General features: G+C 44.9%; 1 protein-coding gene across 1 annotated transcript in view; it reads right to left on the reverse strand.

The window, feature by feature from the left end:
* bcl11ba (BCL11 transcription factor B a) overlaps positions 1-18,303 on the reverse strand; it is a 36,309-nt gene extending 18,006 nt beyond the window's left edge. Inside the window, exons 1-2 of the mRNA XM_085256991.1 lie at positions 17,524-18,303; positions 9,638-10,129 (exon numbers count right to left, since the gene is read on the reverse strand). Of these exons, the coding sequence (XP_085113117.1) occupies positions 9,638-10,129; positions 17,524-17,578 (547 nt within the window). The 5' untranslated portion in view covers positions 17,579-18,303. The remainder of the gene's footprint in view (positions 1-9,637; positions 10,130-17,523) is intronic.
* Between the last annotated feature and the right edge of the window lie 562 nt (positions 18,304-18,865).

Genomic DNA, 18,865 nt, shown 5'->3' on the forward strand with positions numbered 1-18,865 from the left:
AGTCGAGAGCTACGCCTCTCCCTGTTTGGTGTAAAAAGGTTTGAAGCATCACTGGGCTGCTGTATATGTTACCTGTCTTTGAGGTGTTGTGTCTGCTTTGCAGCGTGCACATGCTTCCCCGATCCTCCAAAGCCCTCTTGTGCTACCATCCGACTTCACAAAATCAAATCTTGGATGCAGAGTTGCAGCAAAAACCAGCAGTGTCAACGTGACACAGGTGGAGATTCAGATCCTCAAAGCTGGTGAGATAAAGTAGGTTGTTGTGGTGGTGCAGACAAGACAAAGCAGGGTGCTGTCTGTGAGACACAGCAGAGACATCCCTTGGTCTCAGTCCGAGCAAAGTTGAGCAGTTAATTCAGAGAAGTCTGGGATTACGGGTGTTATGACAAAGCTGGGAGGCATATCCAAACACCAAATATGAATAATAATAAAGTTCTGTTAGACTAAACTGACGCTGACTAGCTTGCTAGTTTCCTATGACCAGCGTCAGCCCAGATGACTCTGCACGTTTCAGGCAGGCATATGCTTTACAAATGCAAAAATGCGTCTTTGCTTCACCTTTGTTGCTGCAAATTAGATGCAAAAATCCAGTGTCTCATGCTAACGACAAGTTCTTTTATTTATTTCAGCCCAAGTGGAGTTTCCTGTACAAAGTGCGCTTGTGTGGAACACTTTCCAGATACCAGAAATAGAGCTTGACAAATAGGTGAGTGTGGAATTCTAGTGCTATTCTTTCTATTTTTACACTGCAGGGATGCACTTCCTCTCTACAAGTGCATGAATCCCAGCACACTTATCCCACTTTGCTGTATTTAAATTTTAATTACGGCTCCAGCATTGAAGTGATTCTCGTATATTTCAGGCTTGCAAAATTTGAAAGCATTGTCTGCATATTTCGATGTTGCAAAGGCTAAATATATTTTATGGTACTGAACACATAGCATTGAACATGCAAAGAAAACACAAGCATCCACGTGACATTAATATGTTTCACACTGCTGTGAACTCTTTATGAACCTGGCAGTTTTATCTGCGAGCCCTCTGCAGTGCGCCCTCGTGCACTCATGACTAAAGACTGGTCCTTTACCAGCACTGTGACAGTTTCTTAACACAGATCAGTCACAATGTTGGAAAATTACAGATAAATAATTGTGACCGGTGTCACTGAACCTTCCTACACTTCAACTTAACACAAAGTTGATACTGACAGCAAAATTACTGCTGCTGTAATAATACGATAATAATCGGCTGCGTTTGACACGACTACAGAGGTTATGTGTTTATAAAATTGCACACACACAGACACACACACACACAGACACACACACACACACACACAGACACAGACACACACACACAGACACACACAGACACACAGACACACACAGACACACACACACACAGACACACACACACACACACACACACACACACACACACATTGAAACGACAGAGAATGCCACTGTATCCCTTCCTTGAGGGGCTCGGTGCTCAAATGTCATCAGTCAGTGAACGCACACGCACGTATAGCTTTGCGTCCCGTCATTGTCACCTCCACAAAGCCTTCCAGTCCACCTCCTTCTCTTTCTCGTCTCTCTATTCACGTCTCTTCACAGACTACCTGTCTGACAACAGCTCAGGCACACAACAGGAAACAAAATGATACCAAGTGCTTTATCGCCACCCGATCTGATCTGCCATTGTCAAAGAGGCCAACACGCCATAAGAGAGACTCTCCCATTAACTGAGGGCTTATTCACTGAGAAACCAAGACTTTGCACAGACGATCGGTTTTGTGTAAAGTGATCCTCACAGCTCTGACGACACGTGCAGTGACTGGTCAGCATGTCCTCACCTGTTACCTGCCACAGTTTTCACAGTAACCTCCTATATTTAAAAGTGAAGTACTGTTATTATGTGATAATATTATGAGTAACTGTATGGTTGTATGTCATTGTGAACATGGAATGAGAGCCCTCACTGTCCACTATAGGAGCATGACTGTGGCCTTCAGCCTTGTGTGAATTGATCTTGTGTCACTCGCACACTGTCAGAGCTGTGACGCACCAAGAGGACATTTCACATATTTGTGTTTTTCAGAAAGACCACACATGATTTCAGATTTCAGGACTTGTGCGCTCAATAAAAAACCTAAACAGTGTTTGACATGGAGACTCCTAAAAAGTCAAATCATTTTTAGTAAAGCATCCAGCCTGCGGGTCGACACTAACAGGGTCCGGCTTTAATTTGTTGTTGTGTTCGAAGGAATAATGGAAAACAAAACATTTCTCTTCTTGCAGTTTTGCTTGATTTTTGAAGCAGAACATGATGCTTACATTAAAAGCTCAATATGAAAAGCAAAGATGCAAAAAAAATAAATGAATGCCTGAAATGGAGCAGGACTATGAAGAAACTGTAACTGTGAGGTTTGTTGAACCTGAGCAGGTCTGTGGGGAATTCAAATAAGCCAAGAAAGCTTCTAAAATCAGCCTTCGTTCACTTATGAAGATGCTGCTTTACACAGCTGCATTTCTGCAGCTATGAAACAAGCCAAAGAAAAGAGCTGACATCACATCTGTGTCGTCGTTACAGCCTCGACAGACCCGGTCACCCAGGAAAGCTGAGGCCGTGCCGTGGCTTTATTACAGGTAGAGTTTTATCACAATTATATTTACAGATAAAATGAGAAACTGCAAATCAAATTACATCACATATAAAAAAGCATCAAGTCCTGATCAAACCCAGCACAGTCTGAGGAGTCTGCTGTTTGAAATGTAGAACCCAGAGTAAACAATAGACTCACAAATGGCTGCCTGCCAGGCTCTGTGTGTGTGTGTGTGTGTGTGTGTGTGTGTGTGTGTGTGTGTGTGTGTGTGTGTGTGTGTGTGTGTGTGTGTGTGTGTGCGCGTGTGTGTGTGTGTGTGTGCGTGTGTGTGTGTGTGTGCGCGTGTGTGTGTGTGTGTGTGTGTGTGTGTGTGTGTGTGTGTGTGTGTGTGTTGTACAGTAGTAGGAGAGGATTTTACTGGAAAGCTCTTTTCACTAAGATTAAAAAAAAGAAAAAAGTTATAAGCGGAAAGAGAAATGGTGCCCGAAAAGCAAACCGCACCAATCTGCCGTCTATTCTGCTTTGATAAAGCCCCAAACACAGCCGAACGCTCCACCTTCATCATCTCCACATCCCTTCAGCCTCACTTACACACAGATACAGAGCGCCTCCTCCACCAATCTCATCACAGGCGCCAGGACATCAATTTTTGCAAGTCGCCCAAAATTACCATGCATGAATGCAAAAAAGGCTGATCAGGAGTAATTAACATGGCTTCATATGCAAATTTTATTAATGCAGAACTACAAAGTCATTATGCAAATGAAGGTTTTGCCGAGCCTCTTGACAAATACTCCAGCCATCTCAGCCGGGATGGATGACAAGTCTGCTCGCTCGGTTTAGACTGCAGGGATGCCTGTGTGTTTAAGTCTAGTTAGCGGATTACCACTGGTTAGTGCTGGTGGCTACCTGTGTGTGTGTGTGTGTGTGTGTGTGTATAAACTGTGTGATTAGGGAAGTGGCTAATGGCTAGCAGCAGAGTAATGAACCTGAGATCCAGGGAATGGGGGGTGGGTGGGGGTATGAATATGCATGATGCATACTGGCTTTGATGATTAAAGAAAATTTTAATATTTAAATGAGTGCATGCAAAGTGATTAACAGCAGAGCGAGGCGACATGGCAAAACTCGCAAAAAGGGATTTTGAGCAGGCAGAGACGTACGAGGTGCTCCGTTAACGATAAATATGCTCTTTCTTCCTCCGTCTGCAGGTCTGTCCGTCTCACACAGTGTCCACCAGAGTTTCTTTACAAGAAGTGGATTTGATGCTTCAAAGAGAAACACGAGCAAGCTTAAGGTTCAGCAGGGCCCATGCAGGCTTCAGTTCCTTAAACGCGGTGAGTCCGGCTGCACGCTGCTTCATCTGGATTCTTATTGGTCTGTTGTCCAAAACGGGACAAATTCAGTGAGACTCAGAGCGCCGGCACGACTCGGTCATCGTTGGCTCTTTTAGTGTTTTCACGCTGCTTTCGTGTCCATTACGGCCACTTTGAGGTAGCAGCACTGTTTACACCCAACCAGCTGTCAGTCAAAATAAGGAAAATGTAATGTTTAAAAAGGATTTTAACATCATTCACGATGATACTAACGTTTGAATATGACGAGCATCCCCACACTACAGCATGTTCACTGCACAGCTTTGAATCCCACTGAGACCCATAATGATGTCACTCAGAGCTTGTTGGATAGCATGAATTGTGGGTGTTTGGAGGGTTTTAGCACCGTATGAGTTCCCTGTTAGCATGCAGCATCCAAAGGTCAGTGAGCTATGAGTACGGCTAGCTGCTTGACAGTCGCATTGGTTTGTCTATTAATGTTAAACAGAGTGTGTTGTTTGACGTGTGTGTGCCAGTGTTGATGCTATTTCCAAATTTATGCAGGGACAAAAAAAATATGAAGAAGTTTATCATGAAACTTCCACCCGTCTTGTGTGGATGTTTCAGGGTGGAAGCTTTAAGTGAAACTGACTGTTGTGCGACCCGTCCACAGCGGACCTCCTCACCCACTCACACTCACAGCCCGGCTACACCCATATGGAAAAGAAATAGTAAAAACTTATATGTGATTACTCATGAAAGTGGCCACTTTCTCATTACTTTCATACATTGTTTTAGTAAGTATCCAAAACATACAAGTTTCATTACATAATTTTTCAAGGGATCTTATATCTGTTTTCACTCTTGTATGCTTTTCATACAAGTTTCACACAAGACAGATACAAACTTTATAAGATTTATATATATCTTTTCCATATGGGCAATCTTCTATCATGGAAATGAGTCATAATCAGTGATGGCCGGCACTGTGTGACTCATTAAACGCACTTTCTTTACTTCTTCAGTTGTGTGATTCCACACCTCTCTGAGCCTATTAGAGATGCGTCAGGCCTGTGCGATGTGAAAACAGCCGCATTTACGTACACAAACCCGAACTAGCCAAAGCACACACACACACACACACACACACAGTGGGCAGGAGAGGCAGAACGAGAGTGAGGGAGAGAGCGAGCAGCACAAACCAGAGTGATTACCACTTCAAAAAGGCCGTCGCTCCATCCGAGAGGCCTCCCAGCTTTATTGAAACAATGTGAAAAAACAAGAGCAGCAGGGACCGCAATGCCTCTAAAGTACAGGCTGCTATATCAAACACACACACACACACACACACACACACACACACACACACACACTGCACCGTGGCTCTTTGTTAAGTCTTTGTACAGTTTCATTTGGAAGATAAATAAGCATATGGTAAATATTTTAGGGACATGCCACTGTGCTCAGTCATTATTTATTGAAGATGTGTGTGTGTGTGTGTGTGTGTGTGTGTGTGTGTGTGTGTGTGTGTGTGTGTGTGTCCATGTGAAGAATATTTATATGAGATTCAAACACAGACAAACACTCCTAAAATGTGTTTTTTCAATATGTGAAAAATTGCACATCCCCATTGGAAACAAAGTGCATTAATTATTCTGTTTTCTTAATCTGTGTGTGTGTGTGTGTGTGTGTGTGTGTGTGTGTGTGTGTGTGTGTGTGTGTGTGTGTGTGTGTGTGTGTGTGTCCACTCCAACTGGACTTGGTTAAATGTCTGAATTAAGCTCGAGCTAACGAGGCTTCCGGCCCGGCGCTGTCGGGTGCTAAACACTCGTCAGTGATAAGTGTACGCAGCATGGCGGCTGAGCGCCTCATAGTAAAAATGACTTCTGTCAGTGCAGCACCTCTGTGAAGCCGCCAAGAGACCTCACGCCTGGTCACCTGGGAAAGCCTGGAGGGCTTTGGACGTCAGGGTTGCAAGTTAAAATCCTAAAGCCTCCTGCAAGCCGAGGTATCCTGTCAGCGTGCACCTGCTTACACAGCGCTGACAAAAGGTTGGTTCAGCTGTTCGAATGCATCTCTGCTGACGTACGAAAACTCGGCCCGGTTAGTTATCTAATGCCTTTGTTAGAACGCTGGGCTTATTGTGGTTTGGGGTGTTTGTGCTTGATGTTTTTGAATATTCACTCCTTGTGAGGAAGGTTTAGATGATGCTTCCTCCGAGCTGTGTCTGTTTGTCTGTCTGGAAGGAAGCCGTGTGTGACGAGAGCAGAGAGAGCAAAAAGTACGCTTTCAAATTTCTCTGCATGATGGTTTTACGTCACCATCACAGCACATCCAGTCTTTAACTGCAAGGCATGATGGTGATTCTCCTCATGGTTATAAAATCAGACAGGATGAAGCTTCAGGCTGAAGTAATGTAGAAATCTACATGAACTCAAAAATGAGAGAAGATTTGTGTCATTTAAGCAAAAACAAAAACGATTTTTTTAATTCTTTAAATCGGAGGAACGGCTTTTTTCTAAGTCTGAGTGAGTTTCAGCTACAGACAGAGGAGAGATGGGTGTGACCGGAAAACTCTTATTCATTCACATCGTGGTAAAAACCAACTGCACGTTTTCCTTTTGATCAGCCTTTCCAAACTGAATCAGGAGGTTTTTAAACAGGGCTTCTTGTGGGGAAAAAACAATAGCTGAAACAGAACAACACTGTGTATACAAACTAAAGCCGCTGTTCGTAATCCTTCAGCACAATAGCAGCGACGTGTTTCACAGCCTGAATGGAAAAGCTAGGTGCTCTGTTATTTCTCTGCACGCTGCTACCTGACAGACGGAGAGAGGAAAAGGAAAAACCCAGCAGCTCTCGCACAGCACAAACACTTCTTCTAATTTAGGGGTTAAAAGAAACTTGGCATGATGCTCATACACGTGTGCACACGTGTGCGTGTTCCATTTCACATGGAGGACAAATGAAAGTGTAAAAGCTTAACAATAAACGAGTAGTTTGACCTGCTGGGAGCCAATTACAAAGAAGTGTCGTCCGTCATGTCCCCGATCGCTTTCCCCATCTCTCTCGCCTCCCTCCCTGTGCTTCTGTCCCTCCCTCTTTCACCAGGTAATGAAAGGTGCTAAAAACATACGCTGAAGAAAAAGCCGCCCTGAGTTACAAAGAGAAAATTCCACCTGCCGCATTTCAATCCCCCAGTAATGATGAGAGGGGCTGAGAGCGCGCTCTCCAAATTAAACTCCAGCTTGATTAATAAATTGTTCTGTCTCCTGCTCGTGTTAATAAGGTGCTCGTTGGACATATTTCATGTGGAAACACCGTGGGTAATTTTCAAACATAAAATGTTATTGGAGCAATATAGTTTACAGTTGCTGCAGTGCACGTCCAATTGAGTCGCTAATACGTTTTTGCTTTTAATGTGAAAATTATTGCAGTTTCTGCTATAAAAAATATTGTGCAATTATATTTTCCAGTCTTCCAACGCAGCGCACGTGGGGTTGATTTCATGGGAGGATGGCAGTTCGATACATTGCACACATTTAAACACAGGGTGGATATATATTTATGCACATAAATGTAATAATGCCGAGCCATGGCCAGTGCCACTCAATTAGCAGACATGCCTGAGCACAGCTCTGCACACGCTCGGGGACTGCGCTCCAGCTTTTTGCACCCCACAATTCAGACAGTTGCATTAAATGCAAAGCTGGAGCGTCGCTCCACGAGCTTCACGAGTGCAGGCAGCTGTGCTGTCCACAGCAGCAATGCACAGCTGCCCAGCAGAGCTGTAACAGCCTGGTAAAATATTGATGAAGTTCAGGCCCAGACACAGTGTTTACAATGCAGGCGAAACCGCCGTCCCGCTCACTGAGAGGCTCACCTTTAGGCCAACACATTCATTCATGTTTCCATCCAAATGTCATAACCGTGTTACACATACATGACGTGATGTCAGTGGCGTTATAGCAAACAGCCCAACCCTGTGTGATAGTGACACGTCCTCTGACATCGTTCATGTGCTGATGTCTAATCTACCACTTGTGACGACATTTCTTAATCAAGTTCATTTCAAAATAAAAATAAAATAAAATCATTTCCAAGCTTTCAGAGCTGTTTCAGTCAGGTGAGCCGGCACTAAAACCTCCCTAAACGTTGCATTTGTATTTGTCTTCTGTTTTAGCTCCGTTCATGAAGCGTTTAAGCTGATTCCACTAATCAGCTCGCTTCATATGTAGGTCTACATATAGGTGGTGAGATTATTGAGGAATGTGTAGGTTCACAGGAAATCAGTCTTTCATTATTTATTCATTCTGAATAATGCATGAAGACAGTAGCGATGCTAACCATGCTGCCTGTGCTAACAGACTGTTGGTCTGCAGGCCGAGCCTGCGATCCTCAAACTGACCTCTAGAAGAGCACGACAGGGTTATTGTCACAGGCTTCTTTACGAGTGTCTTGACTGGTTTGAGCGATAACTGCTGGTCCCACACACACACACACACACACAGATGCTAAACTGCCTCTTTACTTCGCTGAATGGGGATGAAACTAGCCTCGTTTTAATCCCTCTTCCTGTCTTTTCCCACTTTTTCTTCTCCTCTCGTGCTGTTTTTTTCTGCCTGTGCTTATTTGAATTTTAATGAGCTTTTCACCTTTTTAAGCAGATGGCTTAGACTGGATTTCTCCATGAAAGTCGGGGTGAGTCTCTCTGTCATGTTTTGCTCAATTTGTTTCAACCGAGTCCTTGAGGGGGTTTAGAGATTTGCCTCCCTAATTTGCCTGTCTCACCCCTCTTCCTCGTCTGTCCCTCTGCTGTCCATGTCCTCTAATAAAATGAACGCCTCTCTTCCTCTGCTGAACGAGAGGACGCCATCACACAAACTAAAACTAAAACAGGGATATATTTAGACTGATGAAAAAACTGCTGGTTTGTTACTACCTAAAGGTTTTTCTTTGGAATTAAATAGTTCAGCATTTCGGGAAAACTAATCATTACCTATAACACATCTGGATAACAATGACAGTTTATTCCAGGTTCTGGCAGGCCACAAACTCAAGCTTATCCCAGCAGCTGATTTCAGTGCCAGACCACATCAGCTGATAAATGAAAAGCTGTTGTCAGAGGGGCCTCGTGTCCATGTGTGTGCATTGTGAACACGAGCTGATTCAGATGAAATGAGCTTGAACTTTCTGAGTCGGAGGGACCAGCCTGGGACGAACCTGCTCACACCTCCAAAGGTCACAGATGCTACATATGCGACAAAGAAGAAGCAAAAGTTGTGGTTGGTTTTTGTGGGAGGATTTGAGCTTTTCCCCTTTCTTAAAGAAACCAAACCTCAACCTGAATCTGGCAACATGCTGACGAGTCTGCACAGCAACGTTGTTCAGCAGAAAGTGAACATACGGTGCTCTCAAAAATGCTCCATTCCTGATGGTTTCTCTTTTTGCACATTAGTTTCACTTAAATTCTGTTTAAATCATCCAAAAATGTTCATGTTAGCCAAAGAAAACCTGAGTTTTTAAACTGTGCTTTCAATTATTCATGAAAATGATCTATTTACACCTACCTGGCCTGCCCTTATGTGAAAAAGCAACAAACGCAGCTGAAGCTGAACTGACTTCATGAATTTAATTACACATAAAAGTGACATTTGTGTATTTGTGCTCAGAAAGAAGAGGCTTTAGTGTGTTTCCCTGCGTACGTCACGTCTACCTGAGAGCATGTTTTCCTGCTTCGGGCAAATTCCTTTGGTTGGTGTCTTCTCTCCTCTCTCACCTCGTTCCCCTCTTCCTCCCACCTCTTCCTCCTCTGGTGTCACCTGGATGCCGACCTCTACTGGCTCCAACACCTTTCTTAGCTCCACCCTCTGCGCGTAGTGATGAAGGCTCTGCAGAGTTGGACTGTCTCCTTGTCCTCCTCCTCCTCGGTCGTTCATCTTGTCATAACAGCCGTTGGCCAGCAGCGGTGTTTGGCACTGCTTCTTCTTGTGCTCAATGAAGAGGAGTATGTCGCCCAACGGGAAAGTCATCTGGCACTGGCCGCAAGTGAGCAGGTCGTGGTCAGAGTGGAGGCCAGGCGGCAGCGTGTGAGCCAAGCTGGGGTCCAAAGGATGGGGACGTAGGCCAAGTGGATTGGAGGGCAGGGTGAGTGGGTTGGAGGGTAGGGATTCGGAGAGCAAAGCGCCATCTGGATGCTCCACCTCCGCTGCACGAGAAACAAAACAGAGGAGACACGTCAGAGTTAACCTGGGTGTATGTTCGCTCATCGCCTGCTGAAATCTATACATGACGCAAACGTGTAATTAGGTTACCACGTGTCTGAGCGACACACTTAAAGAGCTGCTCGTACAGCGCTGCGGTGACGACAACACAGAACGATCAGAGTCGTGACCAACGACCTGTTAGACCAGGCGGCACTCACTTAACATAAGGCTTAATGTGTGGTGGCTCCGACACAACAGTGCAGCTTCATACGTGTGCAGTCAAGCCTCCATCACGCTTCGAAGCTTTTTCAAGACATCTAAAAGTCCAAGAAGGTGAATTTTCAGCCACCATCTCAAACACACCACAAACTATATATTTTAGAATTGTTCAATCGCAAACACAAAGTACACAATATACACCGCATACTGCTGCAGTGCACACACACTTTTATTTAGCCTCGCACCTGTGAGGAAGGAAGGAAAATGGGAATTCAGCAAAATTGTAAGTGAGAAGCTCTACACTAACTAGATCGAACCCCGGGTTGTGTCCACGTCTTTGCATGTATGAGAGTTCAGTTGAAACTCGTCATTTCTGAGAATGTGCTTGTTTAGTATGTGGTTATGACCCAAAGTGGGTCGCCGTACACGTTAGGAGTTATTACATGGTCTCAATTAAGACACACGTATTAGTCGTAAGCAGGGTTTTTTCAGTGTTTGTGAGTGAGCAGATGGGCTTTGGGCAGGGTTCTGAACGTTGCTGTGAAACAGCAGTAGGACAGCACATGTGTGGTGTTTGCAGAGGCCAACAGCTTCACCAGCGAGCGAGCTTTGTAAGTGAGGGCTGTCTCCAAAAGGAGCGAGAAGGTCTGAACGAGGCTGGAGGAACAACTGACCCTCTGAGGTAAAACGGGAATGCTGACGATGACGAAGAGCAAACGCATCACCATCACCTCTCTCTGTCTCTAATACAAGATGATGGATTAGCAGCAGGCTGGCCGTTTGTCTCAGCCTCCACATTAGAAATGCAAACAGATTTGGGATGTCAAACGTGGATGAAGGCTCCAGATGGAACACCCCACCCCTCTACGCCACCGTATACCTGTTTTAGGTCTGCTGTTAAACATTCAAAGACCATATTGTACTTGTATCGCATACAACACAGTACAAACATTCATCTGCACTGCAGTGTATGTGCTGCACTCATTATATGTTAGAGGATATCAGTCTGTGTGTGTGTGTGTGTGTGTGTGTGTGTGTGTGCGTGTGTGTGTGCGTGTGTGTGCGTGTGTGTGTGTGTGTGTGTGTGTGTGTGTGTGCGTGTGTGCGTGTGTGTGTGTGTGCGTGTGTGTGTGTGTGTGTGTGTGTGTGTGCGTGTGCGTGTGTGTGCGTGTGTGTGTGTGTGTGTGTGCGTGTGTGTGTGCGTGTGCGTGTGCGTGTGTGTGTGTGCGTGTGTGTGTGTGCGTGTGTGTGTGTGTGTGCGTGTGTGTGTGCGTGTGTGTGTGTGCGTGTGGCCTGCAGGCTGCAGCCATCTGTCCTGTACAGTGGTAGCATGTTTCCCAGTACTAAACATTAGAGAGAATAAAACCAGTGAGCTGACCTGGAACAAATCCAATCTACATGTACGGTGACCCCCCCACCTCACATTAGAATTATGACTGATAGGGTTTTTTTTAAAGAGCTGGTCTAAAGTCTGCATCAGTTTAACGAGGCTTGGGTGAGTCGGGTAAGAGCGATACGTAGATATGACAGGCAGCATATCAATACTATAACATAGCAGAAGGTTTGACCAGAGAGTTTTGTGTTAGCTGTGCGCTGAATAGATGAATTTATTTCATTGTTCTTCTGCTAAATGTCAGCTGTGCGTTAACAAGACCCTAACCTACACAAATCACCAGCGACCCGACGGATCTGAAGAAGGATTTGGGAATTCGGTGTTTGTAGGTTCTCTTAGTTTTGAATTCAGAGCAAATGTTTTCCCTCAGCAGGTGATCATCTCTGGGGTTGGTTCCCTCCGTCTCACCACCTTTCACCACACGTGTGCTGTAAATCCATGGAAATCTCTCACACGTATCCTTCACACAAACGGGAGCACATTGCTGGCCACATGCCCATCAAATATTTGTTTCCGCCTCTCCTCGAGAGCTGTTTTCATGATTTTACTTTTATCTGCCGCCACACTTAGGCTGATGGGAAAAGCACCAAAATTGCTCCCAGAACCAGAAAGATTCTGCCAGTTGAGACCAGTGATAATGGTGCGCGCGTGCGCGGGTCTCGACTTAAATGATGAAAACTCGACTTGGCTTCTGTGTTTTTTACCATTACCGCGTACACACACACACACTCTCTCTCTTAAATCAAGATATAATGTTTGTGGCTGAGACTGCACATCACACTCACACAGAGTAACACACTCCCTCACGGCACGCACTCAAAGCTGACGGCGGCTCGCTTACACGTCGACTGATAAACTGTTTATTTACCCGCACCGTCACTGTGTACTGTTACACACGTGTACACGCTGCTGCACGCACACTTTATTTATCTAAAATTATGAGCTTTTTATTGTTTTGCAAGAACGACTTTTCTTTGCGAAGAGCCGAGGCTGGTCCTGGACGTGACTCGTACGTGACGGACCGTAGATGTCGGTGATAGCAGACGAGTGAAGACTCAAAGTGATGAAAATAATCTGCCACCGCAGAGACTGTCAACATTAAGATGTGCCCTCAGAACACTTTCGTCTAAACAGGAAGTGGCTTTCCGTACAAAGTCAGTGTTGAGATACAGTTTTTAAAACTTCACAGTCGCGTTTGGGACGTATATTTATTGTACGTGGCGACTAAAAGTTGTTTCATTTATTTGTAGATAATCCAGCTTCTTGTTCTTTTTATAAAAAATACATTTTCAACATTTATTGCAACATTTTAAACTCGATACTTCTGCTGTAAACATGTCGCTTTGTTTGCAGGTGTTAAAGGAAGCAACCGGTATCACGTCCCCCCCGGTTTCAATCTTCACTCACTTCCTGTCACCTCTCTTCTTCTACCTATGAGACTGAAAATGCCTCAGAAATGTTTGGCTTTAGTTTCCTTTTAGCTGAAACTTCAAAGAATCATTTTCAGTGTTTAGGCGATTAAAATATGCGAGGACGCAGTTTTACTCACAACCTGTTTTCAAAGTCAGTCGAGTTTGAAATAAACATCAATTTAAGGTAATTCAAAGTAACTCCTGTGTGCTGGGTGAGGTTTGGGTGACCATGTCGAGCCAATCAGGAGCGCGCTGCTGCCAAACGCACAAAGGATTGTAATGGTGTATTTGAGTCCACCGCCACAGCAGCGACAGCGAGTTACAGAGAGATGCGAGCAGAGCCACCTGCCCAGGAGGTGCTGCAGCGGAAAACAAGTGCTACTCACAAACACGCAGAGCAGCTGTGTCACTGGCTCATCTGCCGAAGAGCATAACTGAGTGTGAGGTGGACTTCAACATCCAGCTTTCACCTCTGTCAGGTGAAGACAGTGACTAATGCTTTTTGTTTGTTTGTTTAATTCTTTTTTTTTTTTGCAACATGCAAAAAAGGCTCATTTTCAGAATCAGCACATGCAGTCATTTTAATACTACAATTATTCTTTTACTCATTTAAATTTAAATGTTCCAAATAGACCAAAATACACAGAAATAAAAACAATCAAATAAACTTATATTTGCAGATTTCTAATGAAAAACGAAATATTATGAAATGTGTTTTAAAACAAAGTGCACGTTTGTCTGCAGAGCAAGAACACACAGGACAAAAATACATGCAGAAATATTTACACACAGGAATTTACTACAACTTTAAAATGTGGCTCCAGTCATACGCAATGACACACACACACACACACACACACACACATGAAATGTGTCAGTCACTCATTGCTGTGAATCGACATGTATGCTCTAAATAAGAAGTGCCACAGAGAGGCAGACAGTCGAGTGTGCAGCTGTTGACAGTTAAGAGAGGTGAATGTGGTCTTTCAGCGCTGATGTCATCTGATTAACACGCACACACACACACACACACACACACACACACACACACACACACACACACACACACACACACACACACACTCAGAGCACATTTCCACTTCTCTCATTGGCAGAGCACTGTGGCTCTGACAGCCTGAGAGCTCCCCCTAGCAGGAAGAGGCGCAGAAACAGAGAGAAGACAGACAGCTTACAAAGGTATGCAGGATATGTTGGAGTGTGTGTGTGTGTGTGTGTGTGTGTGTGTGTGTGTGTGTGTGTGTGTGTGTGTGTGTGTGTGTGTGTGTGTGTTATGTAGTGGTGTGAAACTGCGTGCACGTTAAATGAGTTCAGGCATGCTTTGGGGCAAACTTGCTGCATTCATCCGCTCACACACTCCACCTTTAAGGTTACATTTATATTTGTTCACATAAATGTTTAAATGTTTTCTAATTTCCAGCAACAATAAAAAGCTCTTAAATCATAATTTACAGGGAAGGAAAATTGTGGGAAATTTAAGGAAACACACATTTTATTTTTAACCACTAAAAAATGTGGTTGATGGTTTAAAACCCGGCAGCTGCGTAAATTACGTCTCTTTAGAAAAAACACACCACATCACCACGGACATTATTTATGTCAGTTTACAGTCGCCGTGGAAATAACATGATGAAGTGTTTTTTTTTGTTTGTTGTTGTTGTTTACCCTTTAAGTCGGGAGACGTTTCTGAAAATAATGAGCATTAAACTATTTGGATTTTCATTACGTATCGTTCACAAACGTGACCCTGAATGAGCCACAGTGAAGCAGTGCATTTTCATTTGTGCTATTTGAACCACACCTCACCCAGAGAACGCTTAAAAGAAGGAGATGTTGACTTCTTTCTTCCCCTCTCTCTAACAAAGACATAGCCCCAGCAGGGTGCGTGGCTATTTGACAAGCCGAAAGGAAACATGCATCTCAAGTGGGCAAGTGCAATTTACACACAGCCCTCTGTGTGTGTGTGTGTGTGTGTGTGTGTGTGTGTGTGTGTGTGTGAGAGACTACAATGGCAGCTCTCGTCCTGTTTGTGTCTTTTCATGCTTAAATCAGCCTCTCAGAGCAAAGCCAGGCTTATTTGGAGTGAATGAGAAGCAGGAGGCACCTTCAGGTGTAAACTGTCTGCTGCTGCTACAAGAAAAAAAATGCCCCCAAATCTGTGAGACAAACACAACAATATAAAGTCCTACTGATGAAGCTCCTGCCCCTGAGGGAATAGTTGCACCAAATTCCGCTCTGGGTGGCTTCTTGTTTGATTTTACTGTTATAGGGAAGCGCTGGGTTTGGTGCATATTTAGTGTAGATGTAGACGATAAACATGCAAGTGGTTCTTCCGTGTTCAGTGAGGGCAATGATCAGCTGATCAGCTCCAAACTGTGATCGCTTGTTGATTTAATCAACTGGAAAAAGGAAAGAATTTTTAAAACTGTGTGAATGATCTGCGATCAGAATCAGGAAGATTTGCAGGAAACTGGGAGCGTCGGAATGCACTTTGTGACGCCAAAGTGCACAAAATCTACCTCGGTGTTCCTGGCTCTTCCTGCATATATACTAAGAAGCAACTCTTCTTCTAAAGTGCACAGCTATTGTGTTGTGGTGTGTGTCGTGTTGCAAAATCCAAATTATAAATCACGGAGAGCCAGGTCAGAGGGATTTTATCACCTGACAGCTCCGGAAGAATTCTTTGAAAATTTTGGCACGAGTGGAGGATTCACTCACGTGTGTTCATATGCATATGTGTGTGTGTCTGTTGACGTCTACGCTCACATAAATAAATGCATGTGTGTGTGTAAATCATAAATTACAGGATGTGCAGAAGCATGTTTCGTTGCTCATTTATTAACCTCCACCTTCATATTTCTTGTCTATCCGTCTGCTCTGAGCAGCAAAGGCTGATATCACAATGAGCCCCATTAGAAACTGGGCCTGCACCAGTGCTACCTCTGTCTGCTGCTAATGTGAGGGCACATTTTTAATCTAACTCAGTGACTTCAGGTGTTGGTCTCTGTTTGGGCCGACACCACGATGGCCTCGCAGCAAACAGATGCCTGTGTGGCCTCAAACCCCTGCATGCACTCAGGCTGAGAGCTAAATGTTACACACACTGAGGTGAACACTGATACACTGTAGTGTAAGTTGATCTGATCTGGCAGCCTTCACACAAGAGAAGTCTCCCCAAATAACCTGCAGCCGGAGCACAGAGGTGAGTAAAGTACCAAACATACAGATCGTAAAAAATAAAAAGAAATAAAACCACTGTGAAGATTTACTGTTGGTCTTCGTTTAAGTCCATCAACAAAACTGATCTGAGGCCAGAAAATATTATTTGACGCTGAGAAGTTTAGTGGCAAAGTGATCCTGTCATTGGAAATTAATTTGAGTAATTAAGACGTTAAATGTGTCGCATAAGTTTGTTTAAAAATAAATCAATAATAAGCTAAGAGGTGTTGGAAATTAACCTTCTGTGGAATTATCTCCGAGACGCCGTCACTCACTGTGTTCCGCTTTAACGCGCCGTGAGGGAAACCCTGAAACCCTTTTTCTTTCTTTCTTTTTTGCAGACCGATTAAATAATCCAAACCTGGCATTAATATTACAGCCACGGGAGGAATGAGCTTTGCATGCGTGCGGCAGAAAACAGCATGAGAGCGATGGGCCAATTAAACAGACGAACAGGACGGACTGGAAACTATAACGTGCAAAATTCAGAAGACGGCGATAAAAGAAAAGAGACGTGAAACGGAGCCGCTTTAAAATGTGCGCGAGGAAATAAAATTACGATTTTTTTTTTTGACAACCCTGTTTGTTGAAAACGTGTAAAGTTCTCCGACGCTTCAGCGTGAAGGATCCACGCTGTCTTCATGAAAAAGAAATTAGCAGAATTAGCTCGAACGCATTTTTTCTAACATGAGGTGCGTTGTTTGTTTTTTTAACCTTTGTTTAATGTGTTCCGGGGAGCGCGTGAAGCTGAAAAACATTACAAATAAAGTGTAATTATCCGCGCAGTGATCACGCTGCTCGCCCCTCGTTTCAAACAAGAGGTGGAAGAATAAAGTTTGAAAAAAGTACAATTTCTCCACGAGCGATTTTTACAGTAAAAGTCCGACGCGGCTGTGGACGTTTTTTACTCTAAATTCACTGTAATTATTTATAGAGAGTAAAAATCAAATAAACGCAAAATAAAGCGTTTATCTGATTTTGTCCGTAAACTGGGAGAGAGGAGAGGATGGCCTCGGGGAAGCAAACTTTCTGTTCCAGCTCTGAAAATATTCATTTTATCACCTGGAAAAAGTACTTCAATAAATCAGCTCCTCTGCACAGTCACGCGTGAAAAACTGAACGTGTCAACACTTACGCGTTATTTCTCTCTGGGACAGGTGCTGCGGATTCCCCTGCTTGCGTCGGGACATCGCCCTGGCATTTACACTGGCATCGCCCGGAGAGCGGCGCTGGAAGGGTCGGCTCTCCTTCTCCTCCTCCTCTTCCCGCTCCGGCTCCTATAACCGACCAATCCGCCCACAAACAGCCTGCTTGTCGGCCCCCCGAGCTGACCACTAGACGCTGGGCCGAATCTCGCCCTGGAGGTGATCTCTTCAGCGGGCAGTGGCTCCTGCGTTCCGCGGTGGCCGGCCGTGGCGCAGCGCCGGGCGCTCGTGCGGAGTTTGGTGCCAATGTGTCTGTGCGCCTCCTTTCTTCGATCTGAGGTGAGGGAGGGGGTCGCTGTTCTCTCCGTCGCTTTTACACCATCTGTCAGCGGCGAGCCGAGAGAGGAGCGGAGAGTGAAGGATGGAGAGACGGAAGGGGGCGAGAGGTCACCTCCTGATGGTCAGTGTCTACCTGTGTCCACTATCCGGCCACTGCCCGCTCCTGCGCGGTGGAGTGCGTAAAAAAGGAATCCAGTTTTCTTCCCGGCACTTCTCGAAATGTGGCCAAGTGGCTGGCACTTCTACTGCACTGACAGCAGCGGCCGGGCGGGTGAGACTTTAACTGTTCGAGTCAAAGCGAAGCCACTGTGTTTGCTCTCTGTGAGTCCCGCATCCCCTGGACTGTGCGTGCGGCTCTGAGCGGCTCTGTGTGGCTCTCTGGCTTCTACGATGGGAGAAAACTCAAGTTCAAGTGCGGACGTGACGTTCAGTCTGCGGTGAGAAGGGAAAGTGGAGACTGAAGAGCACTGGGGGCGACTAGTGGTAGCTTTCACACACACACACACACACACACACACACACACACACACACACACACGGGTCTGTGGTGCGCACGGCAGCAGTGGTCAGAGTCGCTCAGGTAATCTCCGCCAATAAAGCCTCACTGCCGCATTTATTTCTGTTAAAGAGTGACCCGAGGGGCTTCCGTGCCGGCTGTCCACATGATGCTGGACTCTTTGCGCTCACATTTAAAATCCACGCACTTCCATAATGTCTCAACGTTACGCTACTTCACTTTGTCGGATCCACTTGTCCTAAATTCACATTTTTATTTGACCAAATTTGGTGACAAGTGCATAAGGTGACTTTTACCGCATCAGAGGCCTTCCTGCTAACTGTACAGCTCTTCTCTCCTTTCAACGTGCACGTGTGCAAAAACAAAAGTACTCCTTAAATATTTTCTGATGCGCACCCTTCCTCAGCAGACCGCCTGAAATGTCATTTCACATTTATTTCACTCCGACTTGGAGTCAGATCAGTGCGTCGCTGTGG

This window comes from Mchenga conophoros, linkage group LG19 (genome assembly GCF_057382185.1).
Source record: "Mchenga conophoros isolate Kocher_MC1m ecotype Shallow Benthic linkage group LG19, M_conophoros_male_GT1.1, whole genome shotgun sequence".
NCBI classification, from domain to species: Eukaryota; Metazoa; Chordata; class Actinopteri; order Cichliformes; family Cichlidae; genus Mchenga; species Mchenga conophoros.